Source organism: Micromys minutus (genome assembly GCF_963924665.1).
Source record: "Micromys minutus genome assembly, chromosome: 6".
In the NCBI taxonomy this organism is placed as follows: Eukaryota; Metazoa; Chordata; class Mammalia; order Rodentia; family Muridae; genus Micromys; species Micromys minutus.
Genome location: NC_137975.1, coordinates 65,618,792 through 65,634,969, shown reverse-complemented (window position 1 = coordinate 65,634,969; position 16,178 = coordinate 65,618,792). Strand labels below are relative to the sequence as shown.

General features: G+C 45.5%; 1 protein-coding gene across 1 annotated transcript in view; it reads right to left on the bottom strand.

Moving 5' to 3' along the window:
* Positions 1-16,178, bottom strand: part of NID1 (nidogen 1) — a 68,039-nt gene that overhangs the window by 30,964 nt on the left and 20,897 nt on the right. The window contains exons 2-7 of the mRNA XM_080917809.1: positions 14,536-14,835; positions 13,287-13,513; positions 10,766-11,145; positions 6,652-6,801; positions 3,326-3,577; positions 2,445-2,645 (exon numbers count right to left, since the gene is read on the bottom strand). Of these exons, the coding sequence (XP_080773935.1) occupies positions 2,445-2,645; positions 3,326-3,577; positions 6,652-6,801; positions 10,766-11,145; positions 13,287-13,513; positions 14,536-14,835 (1,510 nt within the window). The remainder of the gene's footprint in view (positions 1-2,444; positions 2,646-3,325; positions 3,578-6,651; positions 6,802-10,765; positions 11,146-13,286; positions 13,514-14,535; positions 14,836-16,178) is intronic.

Sequence of the window (16,178 nt, the reverse complement as noted above, 5' to 3'; positions counted from 1 at the left end):
AGTATAAAGGACCCTCTTTGTTTCTGAGTTCTGCTGCAGTCCATATGAGAACCATGAAGGCCAGAGGATAAATAAAAGATCAGTGTTCCCTGTCTCCCATCCAGCCCCCATGTGCCGCTGCCAGCAGACCATCTGGCTGCAGGCAGTCTGGGGACCTCTGCCCCGGCTCTCCTTCCTTCCCCAGGTCCCCAGCCCCTAGGAGGAGGATGAGACTGAGTCTCAGCGCCCTGGCCATGGGTACCACGTGTCTGGACGCCGCTTTACCAGTGGCATTATTAAATGCTCATTCTGTTTGACTCGGCATGACTCGGTTTCTAGGGAGCGAGCCTCAGGAAAGGGTCAGAGAGCCAAGCTTGCTAATGCGGGCCTGCATCCCAGCTACTTGGGAAGCTGAGGCAGGGGCATTGCAAGTTCAAGGTCTGCTTGAGCTACAGGATGAGTTGGAGTTCAGTCTAGGCAACTTAGTGACACACCTGTTAGATTTCAATCCTGGGACAAATGGCTGAGGTGCCTATTAAACACATCAAAGCACACACTGGCCTGCAGGCTCTCCCTACACCCCTTAGTCTCTACCAGTTACAGGGTCCTCCAAACTGGCAAACCCCACCCCCTACCCTGAACTCTCCAGCCCAGGGGCTGGGCTGTCCTTGCTCCAGCTGCTCTTCCCTATATAATCCAAGCATTTTTGTTACCCGCTCTCTTTGTAGCTTTGCGCCTCCTGGTTGCTGCACCTGGTTCCCCCTTCCCCTCCCCCTCCTCAGGTGGCACCGCTCCACTCTAAATCCTGCCAGATGCCTCTGCCTCTGTGCTTTCCCACGTATCTAGAAAATAAACTTTCTCTTCTCTAGGAGCAATTTTATCCTTTCCTTTCCTTCTTCTTTTCATCCAATTCTAATTTGAAAATAAAAAAAGTAAAACTTTATTTAAAATAAAAAAAATCCCAAAGAGGGGCCGAGGGTGTAGCTCGGTGGTGGAGCGTTTGTCTAGTATGTATGCACAAGGCCCAGGGCTCCATTCCCAGTATTGCAAGAGACAGACATTTGGCCAAGAGCTTGGGATGTAGCTCAGCTTTGCAGGGTTTGCCTGAGTTCAGTCCCTAGCAGCATAAACAAACAAACAAGCAACAGATGGAAATGTAGCCAAGATTCACCAGTGCAAGAGGTCATTTCAACTCCGGGGGTGTGGGGGGCTGGGGAATAGTGTAATTTATACTTCTGAGAAGACGAAGGCCACCAGGAGGATGGGGACAGAGTCCTTTAAAAGGTCTTTCAAAGCCACTTAAGGAAACTAGTAAAGAAATCATGGTTGAAACACAGTTGATTTAAACAGAAATGACAGGCCAAAGATTACATACCGGGTTTTCTATGCTAAACGCCAGAAGCCAGATGTGCTCATACCTGTAATCCCAGCATGTAGGAGGCAGAGGCAGGAGGTTGACTTTCAGTTGGAGACAGGTTTGGGCTGCAGAGCTTTAGAAAGAATCGTTTTCATGGGACACTGTGTAAGAAAGTGTTCTTTTTCTTAGGAAAGAAAGGTCTGAAACACTTAAGCAATGACCTATGTGGACATTTAGGGAGAAGAAGAATGTGTGTGTGCATGTGTATGTGTGCTTGTGTGTATTTGGGGGGGGGGGGTTATTACACAGATGGAAAATCTAGGAACTAGCCAAGCTGAGTACGTGGCAGATAGAAGTTCTTGCTTCTTTTCGGCTCCTAACAGTCGCCAAAAGGAGACTAAGTAAAAATTACAAATAAATACATTAAAATAAAAACCTTGAATTATATAATAGTGGTGACATATAACATTACTATAAGTGGTAGACTCTAGGAAAAAATTGCAGAAGTATATTTAAATCTAAAAGTTGTATTGAAGTTTATTTCCTGGACTTCTTTTTTGTCATTTCGTTTCCTTTTATAGACAAGGTCTCATGTAGCCCAGGCTAGCCTTGAGCTCACTGTATACCCGAGGATGGTCTTGAATTTCTCATCTTCCTGACTCCCCTCCCCAAATGCTGGGACTACAGACATATGGCACCTGACCTGCTTTATGTGGTGCTGGGGACTGAACTCAGGGTTTCCTACATTCACTGTATGTAGGCGAGCCCTCATCCAACTGACATAGTCCCCGCTTCATTTTCCGGTGTTTAGTTTTCACTCTGTAGCTCAGGGTGGCCTGGAGCTGCAGCAATCCCTCTAAGTCAGCTTCCCAAGGGCAAGAATGGCTGATGTATTCCAATGTGCCTAATTTTTTTTTGTTTTCCATTAAATTCTCTACACGTGTGTCTTCTGTTTGTGCTTAGGGAGAGAGGGGTTAAAATGAAGAATAGCCTTCTATGCTTCCCTTAACTGATCTCAGGGAGCCTGCCCCAGGAACTCAAGGTCATCCCTGTGAGTGGGCACGTGCTGACTGGCAGGCTGCCCTGGCACTCCCAGTCCGGGACTTACCTGAGCTGGAGTAATGGTATAGCTCAGTGTAGGGCTCAATGCGCACCGAGGCACCGTAGGGGATCTGCGGCACGCGGCCTTCCAGCTCCGTGTTGATGGTCAGGTGACCGTGTTCATCAATACCACTGAACTGCTGCTTCAGGGTCAGCTTGCCTGGGTGCTCCAAGAAGGTCACCTCAGCTTGTCGTGTGAACTCGCCCCCTGGAAAGCAAGGCAGGCCTGTCACCCCGCCATCTGGGCAAGTGCACCCTCCTGCTGGCCCTAGGTTCACGGAGTGAGAGGCAGGCAAAGAAGTCATGGGCCCTGGCTTGTTTAACTGAGCTAGACTAGGAACTACAAATATTTGTGTGGTCTCTCTCCTAGGTGGAATCTAGATGTAAATTTACATGCTCATCATTACATATTTAGATAGAGTATATGTCTGTCACTGGGACCTGGAGCTTGACAATTAGGCTGGCTGGTGGGTGAGCCATGGTGATCCTGTCTCTGCCACGCTAGGGCTGGTATCATCAGCATTTGCCACCATACCTGGCTCTTTATGTGGGTTCCAGGAAATGGATACAGGTTCTTACGCTTGCAAGGCAAGCACTTCAGTGGCTATGGTACCTCCTCAGCACCAAACAAGAGACCTTCTAAATCCCCGCCAAGAAACCGTTCCTTCATCAAAGCATAATTCTATATGGTCTGCCTTAATGAACATGCTATACATGAATTTTTCCTTGTCCTTGTTTCTGAGGAAGAACTAGAGAGGCCCTTGTCCACACATGAAACTGTCCAGGTGTCTGCAGACAGAGTTTCGAACCCATTCATTCTTACACCGCCCCCGTGACACATTAATTTTGTGTAGCACATTCATTTTAATTGGGGGGTGGGTCAGTTACCTGTGATGCTAAACCCATTCTTGAACCCATCCTGCTCCACGGCAAACATCCATCCAATGATGCCTCCAATGGGTGCCAGGGGAAGCAGAGAGTACCCGACAGTTTCAGGGATGGTGCTGATGGCTGTGTAAGAACGGCCGTGGTTCATCACCACATAGGAGTGTAGGTCAGTGTTCTCAAACACCACAGGGACCTGGCTGTTCCCCACGAAGATCCTTCCCTTCACCTTGCCGTTGACCCGCTGAGGAGAGCCTGGGCCAGAAACAAAGGGAGAAGGTGAAGAGGGTTTTCCCCTACCTTCCAGAGAGAGGAATGTGTTTATTCATTAGGAAAGCAAGATGGCGACAATGCTGTGGGAAATGTTTTTGGGGGAAATGAAAATACTTGTGATTGTGTGCCATAAGCCCTGGATACTCCAATGCTCCTGCCTCTGTTGCGTGTGACTAATGGGCAGAATGCTAGGTGCCCGCCACTGTGTACCAGGGACCTCAGGGACCCTAACACCTCTCCTTTCTCCCACATAAAGACAATGGACAGAATTTTGAAAAAGACCCATAATCGTGCATCACAGGCATTAAGAGTCTCAGCACTACGTAAGGATAAGGGATAAGGATAAGCATAGAAAAAGCCTGGTGTGACGATGTACACTTATAACCTCAGCACCAGGATGGAGAGGGAACACAGAGGAGAGGAAGCTTGAGGTTCAGTGAGGGACCCCATCTTAAAAGAGAGTAAGTGGAGAGCAAGAAAGGAAAACACATGACGGTGACTTCTGGCCTCCACATGTGTGCACATACAAACACTACACATACACACACACACACATGCACACATGCACACATATGCACATACATGTATACACGTGCACACACATGCACATACACACATGCACATACATACACATACATGTACACACATGCACACACATGTATGAGAATTATACTACAAAATAAGAAAAAAATCCTGAAGGAAGATGTAAGTAAAAAGTTAAATAGCAGCCACCTTACACTGCTGAAGTAGGACATGGAATTAAATTCTTTGAAGGTTTTTCATTTTTCTTTTGGCACAAAAGATTGAGTGGGGGCTTTGCCACTGAACTCTACCCCTGGATCTCTATCAGCCATAGATGATATATCTTATTTTTCTAGGTTGTTGGTCAGAAACATGACCTCTACCCCCTCCTCCCAGAGACACGGATGTGTTCGTGGGTGTCATCTATCCGCTGAGGAAAGCTGCTAAATGAGGTCACCGACCAATCAGGACATATCTGACATGAAGTAACTCTGTACTTCCACTGTGTCATTACACTGGGGATCCTATGACCCCTTGAAAATGGAAAACAAAACAAAAAAAAAATTCCAAGAACATTACAGAAACAACAAAGGAAGCCAAGTTAAGAAAGCCAAAGTGCTTCCGCTAGACTCTAAGCTAGCCTTTCTCTCCCTGGTTTTTTTGAGTCAGGGTCTCTCTCATTCAGTAGCCCTAGCTGCCCTGGAATTCACCCTGTAGCCCAGGCTAGCCTCAAACTTACACCAATCCCCCTGTCCTAGGTCTCCTGAGTGGTAGGGGCCTAAGACACCTGAATAAAAATCCATGCCTGTATAAAAAAATAAGTAGCAAAAGTCCAACAAATATTTAAACCACAAAGCAATTACAGGGTGTGAACATAATACTTTGGGGTGAAGAAATGGCCGGCCCAGCAGGTAGAGTGCTTGACTGGGAAGGGTCCTGGACTCAGTACCCAACACCCAGAGGTGAAGAGAGGGAGAGAGGGAGGAAGAGAATGCACTTCCGTGTGGATTTTCGAAGCTTTTCCTAGGACAAAAAACATAAAAGCCAAGCCAAGCCTAGCATAAATACTCAAAGCTCCCCACCCCTGGGGTGACAAGATTTGGAAGGAAATTAAAATGGTTTAAAATTAAGAACATTCTTCCAAATTAATATGAATTCTAAACCACATATTGGTTCATTGCCGAGGAAGGATGAAAATAAAGCTTCACTTTCCTCTATTATGACCCAGAAGGAAATAATTGTGTGTGTGTGTGTGTGTGTGTGTGTGTGTGTGTGTGTATGTGAAATTAAAATAACTGATTTCAGGATAGCAATGATAAAAATTCTGGAAAACAGAACATTTTTCTCCAATTAGGTTTTAATTACTCAGATTTTACAAAGCAACTAAGTCCCCACGTGAAGGTAGCTTGTGACAAATGAGGCAGTTTGGTGGCATCTGAAGGGACAAAGGCCAAATGCAAGGGTCTGTCATTTTATTTCATTTCCAATTTATAACCCCAAAGATCTCCAATGACTGTGACTTAGACTTACATAAAAGAGTCCTCTAACTTTGTGGGGATAGGGACTAGCCAGTCCTGTGGGGGTCAGAGGTCAAAGCTGACCTCAGCTATCATGGAATCCACTTTGGAGCTGGATATGTATTGAGTGTGACAAGCTAGAACTGAGGACAACACCCTGTGAGTTTCACCTCAGGTTTGATGCGTGTTATGGTTTGTATATACTCTGCCCAGGGAGTGGCACAACAGGGTATGGCCCTATTGGAGTAGACGTGGCTTCGTTGGAGTGGGTGTGTCATGGTGGGTGTGGGCTTTAAGACTCTCACATTAGCTGCCTGTAAGTCAGTATTCTTCTAGCAGCATTTAGATGAAGATGTAGAACTCTCAGCTCCTCCTGCACCATGCCTGCCTGGATGCTGCCATGCTCCCACCTTGATGATAATGGACTGAACCTCTGAACCTGTAAGCCAGCCCCAATTAAATCTTGTCCTTATAAGAGTTGCCTTGGTCATGGTGTCTGTTCACAGCAGTAAAAACCTTAACTAAGACAATGTGGTTTCAGAAACATGAGAAAAGGTGGAGGCAAAGGAAATTACATACTCTGGTCTAAGCCAGACAGGGAGGGACAGAGCTAGTGGGAGGGGGAAGGAAGAGGGAGGGAAGGAGAGAAAGATCTACAAGTAATACACTCAGATCTAAAAACTCAAGCCAAGTGTAGGGTGCACAGTGCAGCCTGTCACCATCATGTAGAGAATCTCAATCCTGAGGTCAGCCCAGGCTACACAGCAAGATGGTGTCTCAAAAGCAAGCAATGAACAGAGGGGACTCCAGAGACAAAGCTATGAGTGAAGGAAAATGGGGGAAAGGAAAAAAAAAGGGCATCCTGGGAGGAATGCCCATCAGAGAATGTAACAGAGATGATGTCATTAAAAACTGCACATTCCAGAGACCAGGGGACATATCTATAAGCAAGCTCCGAGACCCAAAGCCACCCTTTCCCTTCTCCGTGAAGCTGAAAGTGCACAGGAGTAACATTACCTTCTGCCACACACTGCCTGCCGTTGCCCGTGTAGTTGGCCACACACCTGCAGCAGAAGCCGGTAGCATAGTCTCTGCACTCTGCGTGCACGGAGCACTGGTGTCTGTTGTTGGCACACGTCTGCTGGGAACCTGTGTTGTAGCTGAACACTGTGGGGAGGAAACAGAAGTATACCCGTCAAAGCTTTGCAGGTTCTCGGCTGAGAGGCAGTTCCACACAGGTGCCTTGGAGCCATCAGGACTGGACTCTACCTAAGACCTTCAAGGGGCTAAGCCAATCACTGCAGACTAAAGCCCATGGTATGAGTGTGGCCATTTGGATAAAGAGAAGGCTCTATAACTCAGATCGCTGGTGTAAACAAGTCTAAAAGAAGCTAAGTAATCATGCTTAAGAGCTGCCACAGTTTTAAAGTGTGTGTGTGTGTGTGTGTGTGTGTGTGTGTGTATGTATTCCTATATACTCAAAAGCTGATCATTATAGAAATATACATACAACAACAATTAAAGAAAAAGGGGCCATGAATCTGAAAGAGAGTGAGGTGGGGAATAAATAGAAAAGGTTTGGAGGAATTTAAAAAGGGAGAAAATGATGTAATTATTTTATTTTAAAGATTTTATTTTATATATTGAGTACACTCTAGCTGTCTTTTGATACACCAGGGGAGGTCACTGGAACATATTACAGATGGTTGTGAGCTGCCATGTGGTTGCTGGAAATTGAACTCAGAATCTCTGGAAGAGCAGTCAGTGCTCTTAACCACTGAGCCATCTCTCCACCCCCCCCCCCGATGTAATTATTTTATAATCTCCAAAAATAAAAACAAATTAAAAAAAAAAAAAAACAGCCAACTAGAAACAATCCTTTGATTACATCTCTTCTAAGATCCTTTGGCCCAAGACTCGAAACTGAGCCCCTCTCTCATCTAAATTTCTACCATCCAAGTTTGTTTTATCAGACTTGCAAACCTGCCTGTTAAATCTCATGACCTAGCTAGAGCAAACTCATTTGAAGTTCAAAAATCCCAAGAGGAGTGAACTTCTAGAAACAATAATAGTCCTGTTGATGACTGACTTTAGGAGGGAAGATCAAGATAAAATGTATCCTCAGGTAGATTCTATTGGCTGCAGCACTCGGAGCTCCCCGTGTACACAGATGAATATGGTGACCCAACCGAAGGGCACCTGAGTAAACCCGAGGTTTTGTGATTACAAAAGATCCAGCCAGAGATCCCCCACGATGGGTCTGCTGAGTTCTCTGTGTCTCAGAGCAACTATTGAAACAACAGCAGACTGTTTCCGTAAGCCTCAGACAGCTGATGCTTCTAATAAACACAGTGAAGTAACTTGCAAAGGGGACAAAAACATGCCATCTGTCACAGATACATTTTGAGCCGAGAGTCTGGGCTTCTGCAACTATCACCGCCATTTGTTGTTGGGAGTAAACAAATGTGACAGTTTCATAAACGATCACTTCAGATATTTAGGATGGGTAGCAGGAAAATGATGAGGCTCAAAACTTAACATCTATAAGCAAACACAGGCAAAAGCGGAATCAAAGGCCGAACGCCGCTGGTAGAGAAGTCGGGATACTCCTTCTCTCCCCTAATTCCAGAGGACGGTGTTTATGAGGTTTAAGGCTCTAATCCATGAAGTCATCTTGCCACCATATGGCATCTTGGTCACTTCTGCACCTCAGTAAGCATAAATCCCCATCTTGCCCATTTTGGGGTACTCAATATGGATAGACAGTAATGACTACGGCCATGAGGTCCATCGGAGCGAGAAAGGGGAAACAAACACAAGTCAACTTGACAGTAGGGTGAATGGACTGTTTCTAAGAAGTTTCATAGTAACCTCTCAGTAGAAAGAGTAAAGACTCTACTGCTCCCATTCACTTGAGTCTTGATGGGAACTGGAGAGATTGCCCAGTGGTTAGAGCACTTGCTGCTCTTTGAGGACCCAGGTTTGATTCCTAACACCTGCACGGCAACGCTCAACCATCTGTAATTCCAGTTCCAGGGGATCTGATGGCTTCTTCTGGACTCTCTGGGCACTAGGTATGCACATACATACATGCAGGTAAAACACACATAAATAAATAAATCTTTCTTTTAAATGATTTCTCAATTGGTGCCCTATTTTTTTTCCTGTTCTCATGATTTAAAAAATTCTGGGAGCTGGAGAGATGGCTCAGTGGTTAAGAGCACTGATTGCTCTTCCAAGGGTCCCGAGTTCAAATCCCAGCAACCACATGGTGGCTCACAACCATCTGTAGTGGGACCCCATGCCTTCTTCTGATGTTTCGAAGACAGCTATGGTGTACTCACATACAAAAGTTAAATAAATAAATGTTTTTTTTTAATTTCCGACAAATGCTGGGCAGTACTGGCACACACCTTTAATCCCAGCACTCAAGAGGCAGAGGCAGCAGATCTTTGTGAGTTCAATGCCAGCCTGGTCTACAGAGTGAGATCCAAGACAATCATGGCTACACAGAGAAATCATGACTCCAAAAACAAAACAAAACAAAACAAAAAACTGGCAAGAAGCAATGTAGGGAGAAGAAGGTTTATCTGAGGTATAACTCTATCGTACAAAGAAGAAGCCAGACAGGTCACAGCCACAATCAAAAGCAGAAAGGAACAAAGGCATACATGCCCACTGCTCCGCCAGCGTTCTCTTATACAATCCCACGTCCCAAGCCATGGGAGGGTGCAGCTTGTTCACAGTGTGGGTTTTCCTACATCCGCTGAGGCAATTGGACCACAGACATGCTCCACCGGCCAACCTGATCTAGACATCTTCCTCCGACACTCTTTCCAGGTTGTATCAAGTTGACAATTAAAACTAACCTTTGTGTCTATCTGTGTGTGTGTGTGTGTGTGTGTGTGTGTGTATGTGTGTGTGTGTGTGTGTGTGTGTGTGAGAGAGAGAGAGAGAGAGAGAGAGAGAGAGAGAGAGAGAGAAAGAGAGAGAGAGAGAGATAGAGAGAGAGAGAGAGAGAGAGAGAGAGAGAAAGAGAGAGAGAGAGAGATAGAGAGAGAGATAGAGAGAGAGAGAGAGAGAATCTTTAACAAACAACTGCAAATGACAGGAGGATAAGCTGCCTGAATCCCAAAACCAAGAAGAAAAAAATGTGAAATAAAAACTTCATAAAGAGACAAAGGAACTTCATGTTTTTTCAGGTGGCTGAATACATCCCAGAAGTCACAAACAAGACACTTGAGTTCCAAAAGTATTCTAAGGTCTTCCCTTCCTTCTCTTTTGGCTTTTGAGACAGGATCTAACTGTATGCCAGACTAGAAACTTCCATTCTCCAGCTTCAGCCTCTTCAGTGTTGAGCTAACAGTACTCAACAGGGACCTTTTCGGTTTTGGTTTTTGGAGACAGGGTTTCTTTGTATAGTTCCAGCTGTTCTGAAACTCACTCATAGACCAGGATGTCCTCAATTCACAGAGATCCACCTGCCTCTGCCTTCCAAGTGCTGAAATTAAAGGTGTGTGCCACCACTGTCTAACCAACAATGACATTTTAAAAAGAAAAAAAAATGCATTAGCTAGATTAGGGTAGCGCATGGGGAGAAGTGGCAACAGGGTCTCCATGAGTTCTAGGCCAGTCAAGTTCTATGTCAAATCCAGGCCATCCAAAGCCACAGAAATGAGCCCCTGTCTTAAAAAAACAATACATCCATCTGTCTGTCTGTCTGACTGTCTATGTTAGAGGACAATTGGGGGGGGGGGTCATACCTCTCCTTCTACTCTGTGGGCTTCAGAAGATCAAACTTCTGTCATCAGTAGTACCTTTACCTGCTGAGCCATCCCTCCCCGGCCCTGACTCTCTTTAAAACAGGATACATTATGGGGGATCTTGAAGTGAGGCATATTCCTACTGTGTCCAGAACCAAATCTCTAATCCTAAAAGATCACTGGGTCACTCAGAATCGTGGGGCCTATGCACCCATTGCTCTTCAGTGAAAGCATTCAGCCCCTGCTCCCTCAGATTAGATGCTCCCCATAAAGTCACCTCAAGGGGCACATGACTCACCTACACTAGCCAACTCCTATCTAGCAAGGCAGGAGAAAAAATGTTCCAACTTGTAAAACGAATGTCTTACCAACTCCCGTTTCCTCTACTTCATCCACATCAATGACCTGAGGGTGCTGCTGGGAGAACCTCTCCACTGGCAGCTGGAAAGATCTGGTTCTCTCAGTGGGGGTTCCATGGGGTCTCTCTGTAGCCTCGTAGCTAGGAGAGAGGATCCTAGGTACATTGTGTAGGTCAGGGTATCCCCTTCTTGGGCTATAGGAAGGAAAGGGTTGGGTGGCCACATCCTCCAGGCCGAGATGAGGGGTTACTAGATCATAATCTTCATCCTCATAGTCTGCTCCGTCATTGTCCAGGTCCAGGTTCACATCTGCAGGCACCACTCCCTTGGCAGTAGCAGGACTTCCGATCTCAAACACCCACACACCCTGGTGCCCAGCATTGCTGCTCCTAGAGGCAAGGAAGGCATCCTGAGAATGGGCCACAGCACACAAGCAGGTAGGAGGAGTTCAGATGGATTATAACCATCTGAAAAATGTGGCATGTGTCCTTGGCAAGAGCCAGTGTCCAGGAGGCCATCAGTGCCATGGGTGGTCATCCCAAAGCTCATACAGGCCGGGACTATTAGTGAGACTGAGTCTAAATAGACAGGACACAATGAAGAGCTTACTCTCTAGGGCCATCACAGGACACCAAGGACTCTCAATGCCACCACCTCATACAGTCCACAGTTTATGAGCCCCGTCTCATGAGGGACCAGAGAGTCATTCCACCACATTTTCTTCTCGTCACGTAGAGTGAAACCTACTTAGCTCTTTTGATTTGGGGGTTTTTGTTTTGTTTGTTTTGTTTACTGAGACAGGATTTCCCTGTGTACCAGCTCTAGCTGTCCTGAAAGACTTGATTTGTAGATCAGGATGGTCTCAAACCTCTAGAAATCCATCTGCCTCTGCCTTCCTAGTGCTAGGACTAAAAGTGTGCACCATTTCACCTGGCCACCTTGATCTTTGGTTTGTTGTTGGTTTTGTTGATTTTGTTTTGTTTTTAAGGCAGGGCGCCTCACTGCCCTGGGACTAAGTAGACAAAGATGGCTGGCAAAATGCCAGGAGTCCATCCATCTCAACCTCCCAGGGTTGGATTTATAAGCAGACACCACCGTGTCTGGCTTTGTATGTTGGTATGGGAATAACAGTGAGGTCTTGTGCCAGCTGAACCGTTTCTCTAGTCCTGTTGTGTTTTGGGGTTTTTGTTTTGTTTTGCTTTGTTTTTAGGATTTATGTTATTATTTATTTATGTGTATGTATGTGTATAACTATATATGTGTGTATATGTCTATATTTATATGTACATGCAAGTTCCCAAAGTAACCAAAAAGGGAATCAGATCCCCTAGAGCTGGAGTTATATTGGTTGTGTGTATATGTACATATATGCATGTATACATGAACTGTATATACATACACATACAATAAATCATGTGTTTTTAAAAGTGAGAAGTGCCTAAAGTTTTCAAATGATCCTCATTTTCTATACTCTTGTTTCTGTCTTAAGTCATGGCCATGGCAGACAGATCTATGCTACAGAACACTGGGCCTTGGGGCTTCTCCTATTGCCTAAAGCAGGTTGTTCTGCATTTATCAGCAGCACTTGGCAAAGGACGGGAGAATTTTAGTCTAGACCTAAGAAGAGAAAATGGGGGAGGGGGTTGGTTAAAAAATACTGGGAGATGTAAGATTTTAACTCTTAAAACACAGTCTGGGAGCCAGGCATGGTGTCCCACACCTGTAACCCCACAGCACCTTGGAGGTAGGGGCTGAAGGATCTAGAGTTCAAGGTCATCCATCTTTCCCTACGTGGAAAGTTTGGGTACAGCCTGGGCTATATGAGATCCTGTCTCAAAACACCTAAACAAAACAAAACAAACCCAATAAATAATCTTGGCCATCTGTCTCTTCTGTATAATGTCCCCGTGTCCCTAGCTTCTCGACATTCACATTACAATGAGGCTTCACTGAGCACAGTAAAGAACTGTTTTGCATCTGTGTGTATGGAGGAAAACCCGCTCTTAGTTTAGGTTCCTGGCAGAAGACAGGTTTAAATTTCCATAATTTCTGACTTCAAACTCAGGGGACACAGTAGAGACAGTTTTGCATGAGGGTGCACTCTAAATAACAAACTATCGGGGCTAGAGAGATGGCTCGGAAATTAAGAGCATTGGTAACTCCTCCAGAGGGTCTGGGTTCAATTCCCAGCATCCAAGTGGTGACTGAGAACCATCTGCGACTTCAGTCCCAGGGGATCCAATGCTTTTCTGGTCTCCACGGGCACTTCATGCATGTGATGCTAAATGCTCATGCACATAAACAAAGGTGAAAATAAACAAAAGACCTCCTCGTGCTAAATACATTCCCTAAGATTCACCAGGAAAATAAAATACTATTTCAGTATTTAAATGTCTCTCTATAAAATTTAAATCTATAAGAACATTCTTAGGTAATTTAATACTTATTCCATTTCGTTTGGTGAAACAATATATAATAAATATTATTAAGGGGAATCTAATGACAAAAGACAAATAAGAAATATGCATACTTGGCCAAATTTTCAATTGATTCCCTGTCATTGGCAAATATGTTATAGGCTCCGTTGCTCTTCCATAGAAATCCTACTAGACCTTTGCTGAAGCCAACCACGGCGGGTACTTGGGTTTCATCCTTCTTCGAGAACGTTGTAAAGAACTGTAGACCATCTTCAGGATAAAGGAAAATGGCGTAGGAGCTGGAATTTGAGGAGGCCAGAACAGCCTGGAACGTGTTCCTCTGTGGAGATGAGTTAAAAGTCAGCCTCTAGCAACACAATCACACTCACAAACATGCCATTCACTGGGCTCCTTGTAGAAAGGACAGGGAGAGTGGGCAGAGTTCCATCTCATGCTCCTGCAGTTGAGAATGTGCAGTCTACATGGAGAGGTAGGTATACGAACAAACATGGCCTAGCCTGAGGACAGATGCATGCAGCATACTATATGTAAGTCAAATGAAGACACATCCTGTGCTAGGTAGGGTCAGTGTAAGAGAGGCCCTTGTTGGTCAAAGCTTCACAGGAGGGCCTGAGTTTACAATAAGGAGGGAGTCATGTCAAGGACAAATTAGTGCAAGACATGGTGGACTAAAACCATACCAGAACAAAGGAAAAGGTATGCTCAAGGCAAGTATACTGGAGAGGGTATATGAAGTTTTATCAGGTTAGCCCCAAGAGGCAAGCAAGAGCTCAGTATTCTAGGGTCAGGAAATCTTCCAATTTTGCAAAGCATGTGAGATATGCAGACCCACCACAGACTTCTCCGAAGTGTGTTCTGTGGAATGCTATGTGTCCCATGGGGGACAGGGAGAGAAGGCTGAAAGTTTGGGATTGTTCCATTAAATATTATTAAGGCAGATTCTTTACTAGTGGACTTTTCTTCACTCAGGAGGAGCACATTGATCAGAACTTTGATAGCTATCATTTCCTATTCATAAGTTCTCTATCATTCTTTCTCAATGAAAGAAGGAACACAGTTACCATTTCCCAGGCATATGTTTGCCATAAAGCAATCTCCTCAAATAACTGGCTTTCTCAACATCAGACAGTCACAGAAATAACTTAGACAGCCCTAGAGATAAGCATCTGGAGGTTGCTGACCTGCATATAAAAAGCAATTTATTGGACTTTTTTCTCGACTTCCTGTCTTGAGCAAGAACATAGCCATGCTGTCCATTGGAACAAGCACAAACCAGAACCCCAAAGACTACAGTCAACATACCAGACCAGATACCTGCATCTCCACTCAGAGTGCACTCACCTTGCCTTCCTCAACAAAGCTCCCGCTGGGCCCTCCATAGGGGGCCACGGATTCCCAAGTGACAACCACCACACTAGTGGGCTGGAAAGAGACCTCCGGGAAGCCTCTCTGGACATACTCCGCTGCCATGCGAATAACGAAGGGAGATAAGTCTTCTCGGTAGTACACATTCCCCAAGCCATCTGTTGTATCCAAGTCAGCCAGGAAAGGCGCTACTGAGCCGAAGCTGGGTGGGAAGGTTCCAGGATGGGATTCTGTGGCTGGGGGTTCGCTCATGGCGATGATACCGTTGGTGGTGACCTGTAAGGAACCGGGTGCGGTCAGAGAGAATGCAAAGATGAACGCCTTACGGGAATGTTAGGGTCTGGTTGTAAAACAATCCCTACAAGGTTTCCAGAGGGTGGCACTATTTTGAGAGGCGGTGGGACCATGAGTCACCGGAGCCTGGCTGATGGGAGAATGGATCACTAAGAACAGGCCTTTGCTCCTAGCTCCTGCCTTGCTCTCTGGAATCAGCCATCATGTGAACAGCCTCTGCCACGGGTTCTCATCCCTTAGACTGTGCAGCTTCATGATGCTCCACGGTACCTTCCGCACTATGACGGGATAAAAGCTCACCAGGACCAGGAGCCAAAATAAGCCTTTCCTCCATTTGGTTGTGGCTATCAAGTTTTGGAGGTCACAGCAGATACAAAGACACAAATGTAACTAACACAGGAAGTGATCGCTCCCCTCACCGGATACTGTTGCAGCTGCCTGCCCAGGGAATACAAAACAAACAGAATCCGAGAAAGAGATGAGACTAGCACAAAACCAGCATGTCTTCCGGGCAGGATAGGTTGGTGGGGGAGGGGTGCCGGGACTGTGGTAGACAAGAATCTTAAGACGTGATGCAGTGTGCCTGCTGTCACAGCATGGGCAGTGACTCTGTCTCAGGTTTCCCCTCTGGGTTCTCCTGACCAAAATGGTGAGAGCATTGGAGATTTGTTGACTGTCAGCATTGACTAATTAACTCAACAAGGGCAGTCAGCCTTCCGCACTGTGTCTGTGTTATACCACAGAGGGTCCCAGAGAGAGCCGGATACAGGTCCACCTTAAAGGAGTCCACAATCCACAGAAAGAGAAGGATAACAGAGATGATAAAATGAATGTGTTAAGAAGGAAACCTGTGGGCTGGAGAGATGGCTCAGCAGTTAAGAGGTCTAACTGCACTCTTCCAGGGGTCCTGAGTTCAATCCCCAGCAACCACATGGTGGCTCACAACCATCTGTAATGGGATCTGATGCCCTCTTCTGGTGTGTCTGAAGACAGCTACAGTGTTGTACTCATATGCATTAAAAAAAAATAATATTTAACAAAAAAGAAGTAAACCTGCATACTGTCACTAACTAACTAACTACTGTGACTAGCATAGTGCATAGATAGGTAGATACTATCACTTCCTGTTTATACTATGTGAGGGAATGGAACCCAGGACTTTGTGTATGCCAAGTGAGCCCTCTACCCACTGAGTTACATTCCCCTGTCCTAAAACCATCTCTTTTTATACATACCATGGGCTATTAATTTTACCTCAAGTAACATATCTCCCATCACTTAGCAACAGTGAGACTCTTGCAGAATAAACTGACAGTCTGCAGAGA